This window comes from Carassius gibelio, chromosome A21 (assembly GCF_023724105.1).
Source record: "Carassius gibelio isolate Cgi1373 ecotype wild population from Czech Republic chromosome A21, carGib1.2-hapl.c, whole genome shotgun sequence".
In the NCBI taxonomy this organism is placed as follows: domain Eukaryota; kingdom Metazoa; phylum Chordata; class Actinopteri; order Cypriniformes; family Cyprinidae; genus Carassius; species Carassius gibelio.
Genome location: NC_068391.1, coordinates 22,146,027 through 22,163,885, shown reverse-complemented (window position 1 = coordinate 22,163,885; position 17,859 = coordinate 22,146,027). Strand labels below are relative to the sequence as shown.

Sequence of the window (17,859 nt, the reverse complement as noted above, 5' to 3'; positions counted from 1 at the left end):
TTTTGAAGTTAGTAAGAGGTTGTTGAATGACCTTGTAAACATAAGATGATATCGCTCCCTGGTGGCCACAGACTGCTGAAACAACAGCCAGTGTGGCTAAGAGCGCCTTCTTCCTTTACGAAAATAACCATGACAGCCACAGTTACAGCAGTTTGTTACTACCATAAAAACTTCTGGTTTATTACATTAAATAACATAGCTTCAAACCCTGTTTTTATACAGTCTACGCTTCAAACACTAAAGATAACAATTTATGATTTTACAGTAGCTATTGTGGTCACTCTTTAGTTTGGTGACCAATTCTCACTATTAAAAAAAAATCACTTTTTCCTCAAACTCCTAATTTGATCAGGTACGGGGTAGGAATAAGGGATCTATAATGCAGAATAATTTGTGCTTTAGAAGTACTAATAAACAGTCAATATATTGATAATTTGTATGCTAACAAGCAAACTTATTAGTATAGTGAGAATTTGTCCCTAAAGTATTCCTGCTATTTTTCAACAGTGTGATAAGTGTAAGAAGCTTTGAGGTATTTTAACATTTACTTCAGCAAAATATAACAATGTAAGTATATATATTTTATTATAAATATTCAGTGTTTAAACATGTCTGCAATGACGCTCTGTCACAGAGTCCATGCCCCATTAGCAAAAGCATGCAAAATAAGGGAAAAATATTTTGGTGGTATTACAACAGTTTATACATTGATATTAAATAGAGATTATCATTCTGTTTGGCTGACTTTCAAGTAAATTAAATGAAAATAATAATAATAATAATAATAATAATAATTAAATACGACCAATAGATTAATAAAGAATGATCATACAAATGTTTTACACAAGAAATTAATTACTGTTCATTATAGCAAACTGAGTATAAATTATGAAAATATAATTTGTCTTCTGTAAACCTGTGAAATACATTGCATTTAAGAGAAGTCAGTCTAAAAGAAGGAGTGAAAAGCAATTTAAGTTATCCATTTTCTAACAGGCGGCTCTAAATCAGTTTCTTTGTAAACACACATCGATGACACGTCTATAAATGGTCACAAATAGTAATTACCTACAATATTTTTGCATTGGGTCCCAAAATATGCATACTATTTGCACAATACAGTACATTTGTTTTCAAATGAGTAGCTATTTAAAACATGATAAAATCCAGCACAGAGGTCTTATGGTGTTTTTTTCTTAAATAGCGGAGTTCAACAAATACACACAAAGCGGAGAGAAAAAAAAAGAAAAGAAAAAAAAATTCACACTGCCAAAGTCCAATAAAGTAGAACTGAGATAAAGGAGTAAAAAAGATAGATAAGAAAAAAAAAAAAAAAGAGTATGACCTACACCCACAAAAAAGACACTGCTTTCATCAAAGTATCATTTATAAACAAAGCATAGAAAAAATACAGTAGCAGACCAAATTTTCTGCAATGATGTTACAAAACATTTTTTATATCTGGATCCAACAGTAACCAGACTCAGAATCTGTGTCCTTGTTTTTCTTAAATACATATATTTAAAAAGAAGAAAAGAAATCAAATGCTCCATGAGTCATTTGAGTCATGTGTCCTTTATTGGCTGGCCATTTGATGATCCACTAACTACAGCACGTTTCAACTTAAAAGTACTAAAATATAGACTAATCAAGTTCAAGGCACCTTATCTTTGGTAGAACCATGGCCACCTGTATCAGTTCAAAGTTGAGTAGTGTTTTAAAAGCAGGTATTTAGCAGATAGCAATGCATCTGCAAAACTGTCTCTTTGATCATTCATAATACAAACTTGTCCACAGGGAAGGCAGAGCAGAAAGGAGTGATAAAGTACGCAAGCGTTAGTAATGTTCTCATGTCTGCATGCTAACAGCTTGATGGCTTTGAAAGGAGGGAACTAGAGAGTACTCTGAGAGAGGAAACTGTGCCCGACTCTTTGATGTCATCAGTAGGTACACGCTGTGAGTAGAGGTCACTGTTTGGTTGAGGTTCTAGATCTGGATCTAGAGATCCACTCTCTGATTCTTTTTTAACTGTCACTTCGATTGCACTGGTCTTCTCTTCCCCTTGTTTCAGGTGATAAATACTAGGTAAAGTGTCTGGGGAAGCAGCAATACTGGAGGGCTTTTCAGGGGGGACATCCAATTTGGGCACTAAGGTGAAACAAGTTGCCTCAGGAAGAGTCAAAGCCACATTGGTCCTGTCCTGAACTAAAGCTCTGGCCCTGCTGGGCGAGCTAAGATCAGCTGGCTCATCTTGGTTCAAAGGCACCAGAAGGGACGTGCCATTCCACTTCAGAGATACTCCGAGATCCTCAGCTTCCATCTTTGGCCATTTGGTCATTAACTGGTCACCCCGACTCTGCAGTTCCGTGAGCTCCATGTCTCCAACAGACCTCTTGGTAATGGCTCGCTTGCTCAGGTTCAGTGGGAGGGATTGGTCTTGAGGAATAATGCCATTGGGTTGGGAGGTCTTGTTGAGATCCTGAGCCAGAACTTCAGAAAGACGCTTGGTGAAGGTGTTCATGTGTGCTGAGCCAAGACGGGAGCGCATCAGTTGACGCAGCTGCAGACTACAGCCAATGTCCAGTGGGAGGATCCTAAGAGGGGGCAGGGGAGCTCTAGTCATGGCGAGTCCTCCGTTCTGGGATGAGGGATCCAAACTACACCCTGAACACTGGTGCTGGGGACTCTCAGGAGTCTCAGGCGTACTGACTTTGGGCTGATGCACCATAATTGTCTGGTGAGGTGTGGAAGAATCTTGAGGAGTAACCTCATGAGTACTCACTCCATTAAGACCCAGACGGGCTCGGAAGAGGTCCAAAGGACACAGTCCTTTAGTAGGACTGAATCCTTCCAAGGAACCACCTGCCAGCAATTTGCAAGGAACTGACAGAAAGGAAGGAGCTTGAGGTTGTATAGTCTCCACCTTCACATCTCGCCCCAACATAGATGGATGGGGCACCGGTGTAGAGGATACGAGAGACAGACCTTGGCCATGAGGATGGTTGGTGAGCTTTAGCTCTTGAAAAATATTCAATGGCTGGACAATCTCTTGATGGGGTCTAGCTCGTTTCTCTAAGGGAGGTTTGGGGTGCAAGGGTGGTCTTCCAACTCTGCCTTTGGACAGAACTTTGGCATTGCGTTTTCCAGGTGGTCTTCCTCTTTTACGTACAACAACAGCACCATCTTGTGGTGAAGCCTGAAAAAGTAGCACAGAAAAAAATAAAATAAACTTAATTTTCAATGTATTTTAACACAATAATATTGGCAATGCTTTCCATATATAGTAAAATCTAATATGATAGGTTGCATTGGTGGGCCTTGAGGGCCAGCAAGATCTTATCTGCCAGACAAAACACTATCAGAATCACTGACTTTAAATATATTAAAACTTTCCATGAATGTTAATTAAATTATTCCAAATCGTCTATTCTCTTAATTTCATAGCTTTTCTCTTAGTTGCACTGCTTCCAATAGTTTATCTTTGTATTACAACTTTTATCCAATCATATTTCAGCAATCATGTGTTGCCATGGTCAAAGAAATCTGCCTTGAGGCCTCCAGAGTCAATAGTGCAGCTGCCTGTAGCTTTAATTAAATGGCAATTAAATCGTAGCTTTAACCAAATCAGATTTTGTGTTGGCGAAACCGGGGCCATCCAGGCATCCAGTAACATCGTCATTTTAACATCCTTTGGATGTTCAGAGTGCGTACTAGTAGTCAGAGCTAGCAAGCAGCACACTGTAAATAATTGTGGTTGTTTTCATTGTATTAATACTGAATTAACTAGATCAACTTTAAAACACGTTATCACCCTGTTTGATTTATAACAATGTTATTTGCAAGGTATAAATACGATTGAGTTGATAAATGTTTTTTTTTTGTCATTTTATTAGGTTAATGTGATGCTTCAGCTTAGAAATTATGTATGTGGTGTGGACATGACTGCAGTGTAAGTAGATTTGTTGAATGATGTTAACTGGGTTTCTTGCTTTAGTAATGCCATTCAATCTCGTTACATGGGATACCTATCTGTGATGGAATGCCAGGTTCTACTGCATTTTTGTATAATACTGATGGTTTCTATAGCCGTGGTGTCATGATGGTATTGAAAAGTCGATTCATTCAGGTAGGACACCAGTGATGGCCTAGACTGATTCCACTAAATCTGAGTAATAGTGTGCGGCTATTTTTATCAGTCCTGACATCAAACCTTTCTTAAAGTTTTGTTTGAGATTGCTGCACAAATATTTAAATATTTTTTCTACAGCAGTGTGGCATAATGTATATCAGATAAATGACACATATGAACAAAGCAAACTGTGATTTGTCACATCACATGTCAGTCAGAGTACTTGCATGCAATGAACCAAAAGGATCAGTATTTCTCTTTTCTTGTGCTACAGACAAGTAAAATCCTTACCTGGGTGGTAATTGCATTCTTTTGGGGGCTGTTTGACACCCCTCTGCCCCGCACAGTCTTTGTGATGATAGTCGGTGAGATAAATGGCTTGGCAAGTTCTGTGTTTTCTCCCCTTATATGCAGTTCATAAGGGAGCATCAGCCTAGAATTGATTGACAGAGAAAATGATAAATCAGTTAGCCCTTTGATATAGCAGGAAAGAACGGTTGCTGTAATCAGAGCCTCAAAGTCACCTTTCATAATGCCGCCTGGTGCAGGTGGCAGCGCTGGTGCTGCCTGGGCTTCCACCCAACTCATTGTACACAGTCTTCCACAAACGACGCGATGTCACCTGCAGGTGATGGGGAAGACAATTATTCCCACTTACACTGCTGAGATCACCACTCTCACTTTCATTCTGTTATGATGGATTACAGCTAACTCAGCAGGGCCAAGTAATGAAACGACATGATAAACTTACCCTCTCATAGCCCCCCAGCCTTTTTACAACTGAATACATGAGGAAGAGGTCAACTGTAGACAAATAGTAAGACAGCTTGGTTATTTAGTTAAGTTAGAAATTTTTACAACCTAGTTAAGTAAAAAAAAAAAAAATCCATAGAAGTGATTCTAGTAAGTGATTGGTGCTCAGTTTCAGCTAAATTTCCACATACAAAAGGAGTCATATACATACTCTTTTTGAAACCCAGGTTGGGAACTTTGCTTATAGGGGAACCCTTGCGCTCCATAAAGAAAAACAGCTGATCCAGGAAGAGCTGCTCCTCTGGATGTGGGAGCCAGTTCCCATCCCAATGGAACTCCACACTGCCCATCACGTTCTCCTACGGGAATAAGTTAAAACACATTAGAAGGTCTTTCTTTTAATAACTGCTAAATAGGAACATTAAGGTACAGTCACGTTAGAAAAAAAGTCCATTGTATATTGTCAGTATTGTAGCGATATATGAAGCACAATTCCTTCCATTCAAACCAAGCAGCTTTCTGTTGGTCAATGCAGTGAATTAATGTGTCCAACTTGAAGCCATTGGGAAATATTTTACTTTAATGCAAAATTCCAAACAGAATGGATTTCTATTGAAATTAGTCAAAATCACATCAAAGATTTAGAAAATTTGCTGAACAACGGCAATCCCATTGAACACTTTAATAGACAATGCATAAACTTTTCAATAGATAGACTTACCATAAGCATGAATTTTGTTAAGCTATGGTATATACTTGTGTAGAGGCCACAGGCAATTGTAATTTTAACTTTTAAAATGATACTACCAAGCAAGCAGGGTTGTTTTGGCAATGTTAGTTATTTTAATGGTATATGCTTGTATTTATACATTTAAATATATATTATATATTTTAAAACGGAAAAAAAATAGAAATTTGTTTTCATGGAAGTAGCTGTTTTACTGGAACTAGTTAGCCTTGTTCCTTTTCTGTTTTTCTGGTCCCTTCAATATAATATAATGTGCATGATTATGACAAAAGAAAGTGGCAGTAAAGACACAAATGGTGTGAAAGGAAGTCAAGACATCTAAGTTAAACAAAACAGGAAGCACACAGTGACGTCACAGTACACTTTTCCCCATTTGATCAAAATCTTAAAACATCCTGTTTAGACATCAGAATTGTATTCCATAAAGATGCCTGTAGATCTAATTGTGTTGTAAATCCACAGCATACCTTCATCCTTTCCATCCATGACTCTGATAAATGGTTATTGTTTTGCTGATCACCACCTTTGCAATCACTGCCCTTTCTTTTACGAGGTCGCCCCTTCAGACTGAGAGAGGAGCATCCTGGGACAGAAACGTATAGCATCCTTAGGGCAACAGTACTCCACTTTTTACTCATGCCTTTTGTAATATAATTTTACAAATAGTCTAAGGTCTCATAGTGTGGTGATTATTTAAGTACAATGAATGCAACCAAAAAAGCAACCATTTCGAGCATTTAGTTGAGTTAAAATTAAATTCAAAGAATATACACTACATATGGGAGTTGTCACAATACCAACATTTTTAAATAAATACAACCAAAAGTAAAATTACACTTTTCTCAATGCCAGAAACAAGGTATTAAACACACTATTGAAAACACTTATTTTTAGTCAAATATTAATATAAATGAATTCTAATAAAAATATCACCTAGCCTTTAAGTATTTCTCAATTAAGTAAATACTCCTTCAATTATTTTATGCAATTATTCAACTTAAGGTAAATAAAATAAATAAAAATCAAGTAATGAACAGCTAAAAACAACACAGGTCTTTAACAAATAAAATAGTCTACTAAAGAAAACTTCTATCACGACTTTAAGGTTTTCTATCAACATAAGTTGAGTGATATTACTTAAGGTAACATGAAGTGACATTACTTGCCTAAATTCTGGACCCTGTGTACACTGTATTGTAACACTCAAATTATATATATTAGTCATTTTGAATGTCTTTTATATAATTAATACATGTTTGCCAACTGAATTAGCCTGCCAAATCACAAAAAAGTTTATAGTCACAATCCAGCAAGAGTGTAGTACTCACCAAGCTGTGTCAGAATGCTAGCATTGCTCTCTAGAGTAGGGTGGTTGAAAGTATCCCGGCAGTAAAGGACTCGTGTGTTGTGAAGGGACACTTTTATCCCTCCTAGAGCCAGCAGGTGAGGGTCTTGCAGACTAGGGGAGCTAGCCTGATCTGGGACACGTCTTTGAAGGGAACGAAAGCGGCAGTACTGGGGATAACTGAGAACCTTCACCTTCTGCTGTAATGTATCCTCTGCAAGAGAAAACAAAACAAAACAAAAGTGTCAGTATATAAATTTAGGAACAATTTATTAACTGTAAAATAATGATCATCGGCATCAGATCAGCTGTCATGCACTAGTGCAGATTAAATGAATAATGACTATATATTGAAATACCCTGAAAATATAGCCGTTACAATCTCCGGGCTCAGACTTTAGGGTTGTTACATTTGCTAAATACTTTTAACTATAAACAAGGAAATGTAATGTAAGCTGGACCGCATGGAATGTCAAGTAGTGCTCTGGCCTTGCAATAAAATCCTTTCCTTTTTAAAATTTATTAAAAAAAATTATAAAACATATTTCTCTCTCTGGATATCTCACAAAACCTCTGCAGTTCCATCATGAACCGCTAGGGGCACGGAGATATCAGGACAGGAAAACTGATCAAATACTGCTTTCAAGCTTGATTTACACCTTTGGTTCCTAGATGCTTCTTACTCCAATGTGATGTGTTTAGTTGAGTTCAATAGACACAATAGGCATTTTTTATTCACACTATTCACACCTAACAAAAGCCCTTAAACAGTATAGTTTATAAGAAGATAAGGCAAGATGTTCTTTGTCTGAATCAGTAAGTACTTTTACATGGAGCACTTTATTTTTATTATAATCAGTTTTAAAGTCCAGTCTGAATGAAAATGCTCAATGTTAACACCTCATTCAGAATAAAAATGCCTAAACCATTTGAAATTTCAATCGGGATGAGTAGAGTGGGATAAACCTTCGGATTCATCAGTCGGAATCATTTTAATCATTAATTGAAATAAAGCTGAAATAGAACTTTTTTTTTTTAATTATAACAAAATGTTGTAACTAACTGACACAGGTTTAAGCCGAAGTACTAAAATGACTAAAAATTTAAACAAGTCAAGTAACCTTTATTTGTACAGTGCTTTATACAATATTGGTTGTGTCGAAACAGCTTTACAGTGTTAAACAGAAAAAATAGTTTGTAAATAATGCAAGACATCAACAGTCATTTTTCCAGCTAAAGTAAAAATAATTCAATATATAAAGCTAAAGAAAAATACTAGATTAAAAACTATTATAGTAGTATGTAAATAATTTGAATAATTCACACACACATTTCAGGATTTTTCATCAATTTCTCACCCTCCCTATTCGTTTTTCCTTCCTGTGGATAAGTAGCATCTTGTGACCCATCAGACTTCACAGAGCCATGAATGTTTTGACTGCTATTCTTCCACTGTGGCGGTTCCTGACAAGTCCACTTCACCAGATCCTCCACTCTGACCACAATCTTTTTTGATACAGCGAGGACTTCATCCTGCATGCAGAAACACATATAAACACCAAGCAAATGTCTATAAAACCAAACTACAAATCTAACACATCCATTAGCTTACAGACAGGACCAGGTTTAGCTTAATGGCCTGATATATTTTAACAACTTAAGTGAATACTAGAGAGAAGCCTCTCCCCTTTTCCCATGTTATACTAGATAACAATAGGACACTGGTCACCTCAGGCAAAAACAACCAACTCAAACGTTTTTGCTTTCTTAAAAAAAGGGGGTAAAAGCCCAGCTGACATTTAGATGCTTATCTTTGCAACATTGTCACATTCAACCATTTACAATTGTAACTGAAAAGCTTTAGGTTATCTCTTAGTCATTTATTTTGCTATAAAAAGGGATATTGTTCTAAACCGATTATTAATAAGTACGTTGAGGTTTTGTTTAAAATGCTTTTCTAGTTTAGGCATGGCTACTTCATACTGCAAAAGGATTTCAATTTCAAATTATAGTATCTGAAGGGAGTCTTTATACTTTTGGTCAGCATATGGCTAACAAACTATAAAAGTGCTAGTTTCATTACTAATTCAAGCAATCTTCAACATTCTACAGTATGACTGAAGTAACAAATCCTTTTACTAGTTAACAGTACATTTAACAGCAGTTTTTAATTTGAAAACAGAAAAAGGGATGGGGTTTTACATTCTCCCTTTTGTGTGTCATGCTCAGGCCATGTTCAAGAGACAATACACAGTGTGTATGTAAAACATAAGAAATGCAGTGCTGTGCATGTGTCCTGACATTGTTATTACATTATTACATAAATTAAATATATTACAGATAAATAAAAACTTTTCTGTATGTATTTTGCATTATTTATTAATTATTATTATTACTTATTTATATTTTAGCATGTCTAAAATAACACTAAACTATTATGTTCTTGCCAAGAAAATAGCCTTTGGTAATAACTATTATAACAATAACAACATCAATGTTGAAAACAGTTTTTGCTGCTTAATATTTTTTTATTATGAATAAAAAGTTTAAAATGGCAAAATGTATTTCAAATGTAAATCTTTTGGGACATTAAAGAGGCCTTCACCGTCATTTTTTGACCAATGTAATGTGCGCATATCATAGTTTTCACAGAAAAATATTAAGCAGAAAAACATTTAACATTAATAATAATTAATGAAATTAAAAGAAATTATCCTTGAAGCATCATGTGACACTAAATGAAGACTCAAGTAATGGCTGCTGAAACTCCAGCATTGCCACAACAGGAATAAATAATATTTATTTGTCTACTAAAACAGAAAACAGTTTTATAAGTTGTAAAAATGTGTCACAATAATAGTTTTTACTCTTATTTTTCATCAAATCAATGCAGCCTTAATGAGCATTTGAGACTCATTTTAAAAACATTCAAAATTGTTAATTATTCCAAACTTTTTTGTATTCCAAACTCTATTGTGGTACTGACCTTACATACACTGCCCTCATAAAATAACTAATCAAATTAATTGAGTTTCTTTAAGATTATTTGAATCTCCATAAACATTTTTCTTTATTTATGAATTTGTGTTACTATTTGTTTTTAATTCTTTTATTTATTTATTTTATTAACACACAACTGAAAAATTGGTTAAACTATTAATATATATATTTATTTATCTATAAGCAACAATGGCTATATTCATGACAATATTAACTGTTATATAAAATGGTGTGTATATCTACATTCAAGATGGTAACATACAGTAATCTGGTGCTCAAGGATGGATCTATGCACTATTTTCCTTTAATCAAAGATTATTTATGTTGCTTTTCCCATCTCTCACCTCTCCGTGCTCTACTGCTCTGCCCTTCGGGGTGTCCTCAGGTAAGAAGTAGAGTCTAGAACTGGCCAGCAGGCAGTGTTGTGTCTGATCTTCCCAAAGCAATGTGACCTCTGCTATACACACTGGCTCCTGAGGGCCACAGCGCATGAAGTAGAACTCACCAAGCTTCCAAACCTGCGTTGGACCCCCAGATGCTTGCTTGCAACCCACTGACTTATAAAAGGCAAAAGACCCTCGAAGGCAGCTGGGTGCACCTAACCACTGTTTAAGACAAGAGCAAATATGTTAGAAAATGAACGTTTGTATGCACATATGAAAACACCCACATGTGGCTTTTTTTTACAGCTGTGTGAGAAAATGACACATTTGCTTAGAATATCTTCAACAATACTGAGCCAGAGCACAATAATTACAGGTTACACAAGTTCACAAGCATTAAAACCAGTCCATGATTAAAAAACAACTTATCAATTCATATAGTTGACTTGGAATTTGCTCCTGTGCAGGTATTGTAAGCAAATAGAAATTCTGTCATTACACAAACACTTAATAACAGTCAAAGCTCTAGAAAAAAAAACGTATGCATACGAACTATGAAGAACAAATACACACATGCAAACACTCTTCACATGATTCAAATTATCTGTCTAAGCACTAAGCATTGCAGTCTTCTCAAACCAGCTGAGTAGGAAAATAATATGTCTTTTATCAGTGGTTTTGCTCAAATCTAAGGCAAAAATTTCCCAAAACATAATATACAGTAGGGGCAAATTACACAGGAACCAATCATTCACATAACCTACTCAGAATTGCTTGGTCTTCATTGGTTTCCATGGTTGAAAACACATTCCAACGTATTAATCTACTTGGGAATGGCCTAATAGCAGTGGAAAAAAAGCATAAAGATTTTTTGTTTGTTTTTGGAGTTATGGAAATTAAACAAAGGTTCTACAGTGATGGTGACAAAATGTGGTTTGCTGTTATCAAACATAAAAACTAATTATAACCAGCTAAAATGGACAATAAATAAAGCCTTCACTGAATATTACACCCAAAATAATTTCTATAATTTTAAATTATAATTATGTACATAAATATTTAATAAAGATATTTAAAGAAACATGTATATACAGATGAAGACTGACTTATTTCAAACATACCATAGATAATTCAGTTTATACAAATAAATATTTTGCTTAAAAGCATGAATGTATAATACTGTGGTTTAATATATTATTTTACATTATTTTAATAACAAACATTCTTAAAACTAGTAGTATTATTGTTGTTTTAATGTCTTATTAAAATATAATGATACTGTAGTAGCATACTAAAATAGCTCAAAGTAAACAATACATCTCAAAACAAAAAAATAATATTTATTAGTATGCAAAAGAAAATACGTCATTTTAAACTTACTGACGACAGAAATTGTTTATATTTAATAAACAATCATTCATATTACACTGAAAAACAACATCCTCAATCCGGGTGCTTTGTAAGGCTTAATAATACTGGTATTCATTCAATACGCGCAATAACATTTTAGGTAACTTCCTACTGCCACATACATAAAAGTCTCATAGGCTATCATTTCAAAAATGTACAACAATAGCCTAGCATTTCTAGCCAACACAAAAAATTTCATATTTATTTTAAAAGCCACCAAACAACTAAACAATATCACGTTATACTGACTCAACACAACATTTTAAATATAATATTACAGCTTATATTAAGACAAAATAACTTGAGCATGATTAAAAAACTTCGTAGTCTCAAAGAAAATCAGCAGCCAGCTGCACAAAGTTTACCTCTTCCTACAAGTTTCATTACCACGTCATTTTAAAATCATGCTTAATATTCGCGAGATTTTATCGGAAAATGTGTCGACATAAAAATAAGTTTAGAAAAAAATACAGCTTTCCCTTTAAAATCGCGAACTAGATTCATATAGTTTTTAATAAAAAAATAAATAAAACAAAATCAGTCTGGCAAATGTGAAATGTGGGGGTGGGGGGCAAGAGGGAGAATCTAGGTAGTCAACACGACACACAAAGAAATTAATCATTAACGAAAAAATCGAAATATCAAAAACACACGTTCTTAATATAACAATGCATTTTTATACAAAAGCAATACAGCATCGAGGGAATTTCTAATACATTTATAAACAAATAAAAGTTTCTCATCTAAATACGAGACAACATTTTCAAATCTTCGTTGGCTTGATTGGATAGGAATCAATTCGGTATTTTACCGAACTTCAAATATTACGACGTGTCGAGGGCGCATCGATTAACAAATAAGGATTTTAATTTAAAAAAACAAAGAAGCATATTTCAAGCTCGCTCGGCGACCGCCTCGAGCTGCAACAAAGTAACAATTTAAAGTTGTAATTCAGTTTACCTGTATCGTACTCAGCTCCATTGCAACTCAGCATTCCCCTATCCCTCTCGATGCCCCCTATCAAGTTACACAGCCGGGTACTAACAGCAGCACCGGCACACACATAAATGTGGCTGAAGAAAAGCTTGTGCTTTTTTGTGAAAATAGGGCAGGATCTAGGTGTGGCTTAACTCCATTTGCCAAAAGAACTTTAATATATGTTGTACATTGTACATACAATTTCTTGTGGAAACACGCTCGCTGTTTAATTTAACCCAATGTCTAACAACGATCATTAAATACAACACAATTTCAACATGGAGCCCTGGAATCAGCATTTCAAGACAAAATCTAGATCTACAGTACAGAGCATGCGTGTTGATTTTTAATGAAATAGCTCATTAGTGAATGCATAAAACAAATAGTGAATACCTAAAGATTTACATTACTAGTGTGACGTGAAATATTTATATTTTTTAGAGTTATTTGTTGATTTATTTTACAATATGTTTGATCTATTATATACATGCAGGAGATTTCCTCTAAAATATACATGTTCCCAATGTAAACACTCGTCTTGTTGGCCTGCACAGTCGTTTCCTGGATCAATAAGATGAGTCCGTTTTTAAAAGTCAAAATATATATTAAAATATTTATTTAATAAGCAATATACAATTCATATATTTAGTTCTCCAGCAGGGGGAGTGTGCACGTGATCACTTCCACGAGACAATGGCTGTGACATTTTATTTTTCCTGCTCTTGCTGACATTAACCTGAATTGCATGCAAACATGGTTGACTCGTAGTTGTCTGTATATGGAATATGTTTTTGAAGAGAGCTGAACTGGATGATGACATCACTAAATCATCAATGAACTGACTTTAGCTGGAATAAATACTCTTTGTTATTGTCTTGCATTATTGACAAAATGTTTTCCTGTTTGACACTGTAAAGCTGCTTTGACATAATCGGTAGCCTATTGTATAAAGCGCTATACAAATAAATTTGACTTGAGGCTATAAGACAAAAAATCCTCATATTAGTCATTTACTTAAATATATTTAACAATTTGACATTAAACATAACATTAGTGGCAGGAAACCCAGCTGGGAGGGCAACAAATACAATCTTTATAATATTGACTGCAAATACTACTGAGAATTTGATTCTTTCCCATAGTTGGAGGCATGTGTCCTCCCCCCATGATCTACACCCCTGCAACAGAACAAATGTCCCCCATCAGTCCTGAGAGGATATGTGACAGCAGGAGTTCACACCACCATTGCAAAAAGTCTCTTGCATTTGCATTTGCACTTGTGTGTTTATTCTGTCATCGTAGAATGCCTGGTGAATGTGAAGCAACTGGATATTTTTTATATAGGATAGTTTTTCGATTTAGCAAACATTAATTTTCCCCCTAATTATCTTAACAGTATTTTTAAATATAGTCTGAAGATATAGATGGCTTTAAAAATTAGAAAATAAATTTGAAAATTAAATATAGAATATTGTGTAGGATTATAGACTTGTTGAAATTGATCTGTTGTTAATGTAAGATCAATAATTAATTACTACTACTACTACTACTACTACTAATAATAATAATTATTATTATTATTATTATATCATCATTCTATTTTTTTATTTAATCCACAACAAACTTTATTTAAAAAAAAAGAACAAATCTGTCTTAAAACAACAATAACAAAAATGAAAGTGGCATAAATGTATATGTGTATAAAATGAGGAATTGTATTTTTGATTCAAATAATGGATCACACGTTATAAAAAAAATATAATTGCATAAATACATTTCATGAATTATGAATTGTACCATTAATAGCAGTCAAGGTCAATTGTTTCTAATGGCTCTGCATATCAGCACTGATGGTCAAACTACATTAAGGTCATACAATTATCTCTTTATTAAACATTATTAAAAAATTAGTAATTTTAGAGGAGTTTGCAAATTCATGTTAAAAGTAAAATGCCTTTTAAGAAAACAGGAAGCTGGAGCACTCGTCTTCACACTGTGATCAAAATACCTCAAAGGGGTGCTGTTGCTCTTTTTTATTTTTTATTTTTTATTTTTTTTTGTGAGAGAGAGTTAAACTGCATGTGTGGATTTGAATCTCATTCTTGTCAGTCGATTTATTCCTAAATGTCTATGAGATAAGACAGTTGAGAAGTGCCTGACACTGCACTAAAATTTATTTGTAAAGTGCTCTAAAACTGATTTGAAAATTTAACTGATTTGGAACTGGTACTAACCATTTCTAGAAGTGAAATATTCCTACCTTAAGAAAAAAAAAACATGCTTAATTGTTTTGAATATGCACTTCAAATGCACTGTACTTACAGATTAAATAATATTAATGAAATAAAATGCCACTTAATGCAACACTATGTAAATGTTGACGCTCTAGCGGTTAATAACAGAACTGCACGCATCCCGCGGAGGAACATTCTAAAGGGAGCTACTCTTCCAAATTTATGTCTATGGCGATTCACGCAGATATGTGTTAATCCGCAGGGGTGACGACCCGAACAGGCTACAATAGCCCAAAAATTATAACTTAAATAATACATTTTACTGTTAGTCCACTGTATGAAGATTTTTTAGAATATTTAGCAGTTCACATTATTTTGCTATCCTCACTTAACGTTACATGAATGAACTATAGTTCATATACAAAAAAAAAAAAAAAAAAAAAAAATACATCTGGTGTCTGAATAATTTTTGGTTAGACTCTGACACTCTCTCTCTCTCTCTCTCTCGCTCTCTCTCTCTCTCTCTCTCTCTCTCTCTCTCTATATATATATATATATGGGGTCAGTAAAAAAAATAAAGACACAGACTCACACACACCACACACAACATGCAAACAGCATTGGGTGGGATGGTAAAGTATTTAAACTAATTTAGGAAGACAAAATGATATCATACCAAAAATAAACAAAACCCTAGGCAGCAATGCCAGAGAGAGGAAACATTCTACAGGAAGTGGCTGAAATTAGTCTGTTTCTCTCTTATTCTGAGGTCACCGTAGCCCCCAGATCCGGTCTGTATCCAAGTCAGAGGGTCACTGCAGTCACCCGGATCCAGTACGTATCCAGACCAGATGGTGGATCAGCACTTAGAAAGGACCTCCCCAGCCCTGAAAGACAGCGGAGACCAGGACAAGAGCCCCAGATACAGATCCCCTATAAAGACCTTGTCTCAGATGACCACCGGGACAAGACCACAGGAAACAGATGATTCTTCTGCACAATCTGACTTTGCTGCAGCCTGGAATTGAACTACTGGTTTTTGTCTGGTCAGAGGAGAACTGGCCCCCCAACTGAGCCTGGTTTCTCCCAAGGTTTTTTTCTCCATTCTGTCTCTGATGGAGTTTTGGTTCCTTGCCACTGTCGCCTCTGGCATGCTTAGTTGGTGTCACTTCATTTACAGTGATATCATTGACTTGATTGCAGATGAGTGCACAGATAATATTCAAACTGAACTGAGATGATGACAGCACTGAATTTAATGATGAACTGCCTTTAACTGTCATTTTGCATTATTGACACACTGTTTGCCTAATTAATGTTGTTCAGGTGCTTTAATTTTTTTTGTTTGTTTAAAGCTCTATATAAATAAAGGTGACTCGACTTGACTTGAAATGGCTGGAACGCTTGCTGGACAAAACAATATAGCAAAGGAACTTTTGAGTTAAAGTTACTTTAATTTCTTTTTAATCTGACCTTGAACTGCATGGTGAAAAATCAAGCTTCTCAGGAAGTCTGTGGCATCCTGAAATCATATAGCTTAAATATCAACACGTTTGCATCAGTTTTCCTTTCAACACTCTATTAGCAATGAAATATGTAATATGACACTTTGTGTTTTATTTTGCAATCTTGCAAGAAATACTGCTCAGTATTAACTCATGAGCTTCCTTATTTTTATCAGTATTATTATCAGTTCCCACAAGTCAGAGGAAGAAACCCTAGAGGCTGTAGGCCAAAGGGATTCTGGGTTACTGCCAAACATTATGCAGAAGTGGGCTGCAGTCTAGTTTGTCAATGAAACAAAACTGGACCGGTTTCACTTTGAATTTCTCTTATTGCTTAAACATTAAATCCTTTAAGCTAAAACTAAAATCCATTCCAAATTTAACAACACAAAAGCCGTTGTTTCCACATTTTTTCAGAATAAAATGTAACACACGTAACAACACGACCTTAAGTTTATAATCACATAAAGATCCTCTAGATACTATTTTAGCATATTTCAACATCAAATCATATGGGAACTAGTTTTGAAGACTTTGCAAGTAATACCTGCAAACATTAGAGTTATTACTTTAATAATTACATTTATCAGCTCTTTAGGTCTGTTTATTAAACCTTTAAGTATATTAATAATATATTAAAGTAACATTAAAATGTTTTTTTTTATATCAAAAATTAAACAAACAGTAGGCTACCACTTTACAATAAATTTCAATTATTATTATTTATTTTTTTTTAGTTTATTAATCTTGGCAAATGTTGATTTCTACATATACTAACATGATTTCAACACTAAAGTGGTGTACATTAAAGTGCAAATCAATTTTTTATGAATGAACATTAACAATGAACATTTTTAGATTTTACCTTGACTTTTTGTGTCAGTTTGTGATAACTAATGCATCAACTATTAAAAAACTTAAAATAAATGGGACCTTTAAATGGTTTCACATTTAGCCCAAACATTTCATTGTCATTTACAGATATTGGGTCCACAAAACTTTTGTCCATGCTTAGGCCATTCTCATGAATCCCTTCATAACTGGGTCACAGTTTCAATGAAAACTGTCCCACAGAGAGATGTCACCCCACCCCCTCACTCTGTAACATGCATTCCTCATGTTTCCCTCCATATTCTTTCTTTTCTTCGAGCACATTTGCACATGTGCAGGGGCAAAGCAGCAAGAAACAGACCAATTCAGTCATCTTTGTTCTTGTAAAAGTAAAAAAAAAAAAAAAAAAAAAGTTTAAAAAAAAAAATAAATAAATTCTTTAAAAAATGCTGTTCTTTAGAAATTTTACATTCATCAAAGAATCATGAAAAAATGTGTTTCCAGAAAAATTTCAAGCAGACTTTTTTCTTTTAACCCCCAACA

General features: G+C 34.6%; 1 protein-coding gene across 1 annotated transcript; it reads right to left on the bottom strand.

Moving 5' to 3' along the window:
- Window positions 1-1,369: 1,369 nt before the first annotated feature.
- On the bottom strand, window positions 1,370-13,016 carry LOC127941420 (AT-rich interactive domain-containing protein 5B-like). The gene is made up of 10 exons (XM_052536428.1): window positions 12,729-13,016; window positions 10,320-10,580; window positions 8,334-8,508; window positions 6,959-7,189; window positions 6,098-6,213; window positions 5,094-5,241; window positions 4,881-4,933; window positions 4,654-4,751; window positions 4,421-4,562; window positions 1,370-3,196 (listed from the first exon to the last, which is right to left on the bottom strand). The coding sequence occupies exons 1-10, from the start codon at window positions 12,747-12,749 to the stop codon at window positions 1,862-1,864; spliced, it is 2,580 nt and encodes an 859-aa protein (XP_052392388.1). The 5' UTR covers window positions 12,750-13,016; the 3' UTR covers window positions 1,370-1,861.
- Window positions 13,017-17,859: the final 4,843 nt, after the last annotated feature.

What these genes read in the sequence shown, in the direction of transcription:
- LOC127941420 (XM_052536428.1), bottom strand. Translation starts at nt 12,749, where the DNA reads ATGGAGCTGAGTACGATACAG. An exon ending in TAGCATTCTGACACAGCTTG is followed by an intron (nt 6,214 to 6,958) that starts GTGAGTACTACA and finishes TTTCTGTCCCAG; the next exon opens with GATGCTCCTCTCTCAGTCTG. An exon ending in GGCTGGGGGGCTATGAGAGG is followed by an intron (nt 4,752 to 4,880) that starts GTAAGTTTATCA and finishes CATCACCTGCAG; the next exon opens with GTGACATCGCGTCGTTTGTG.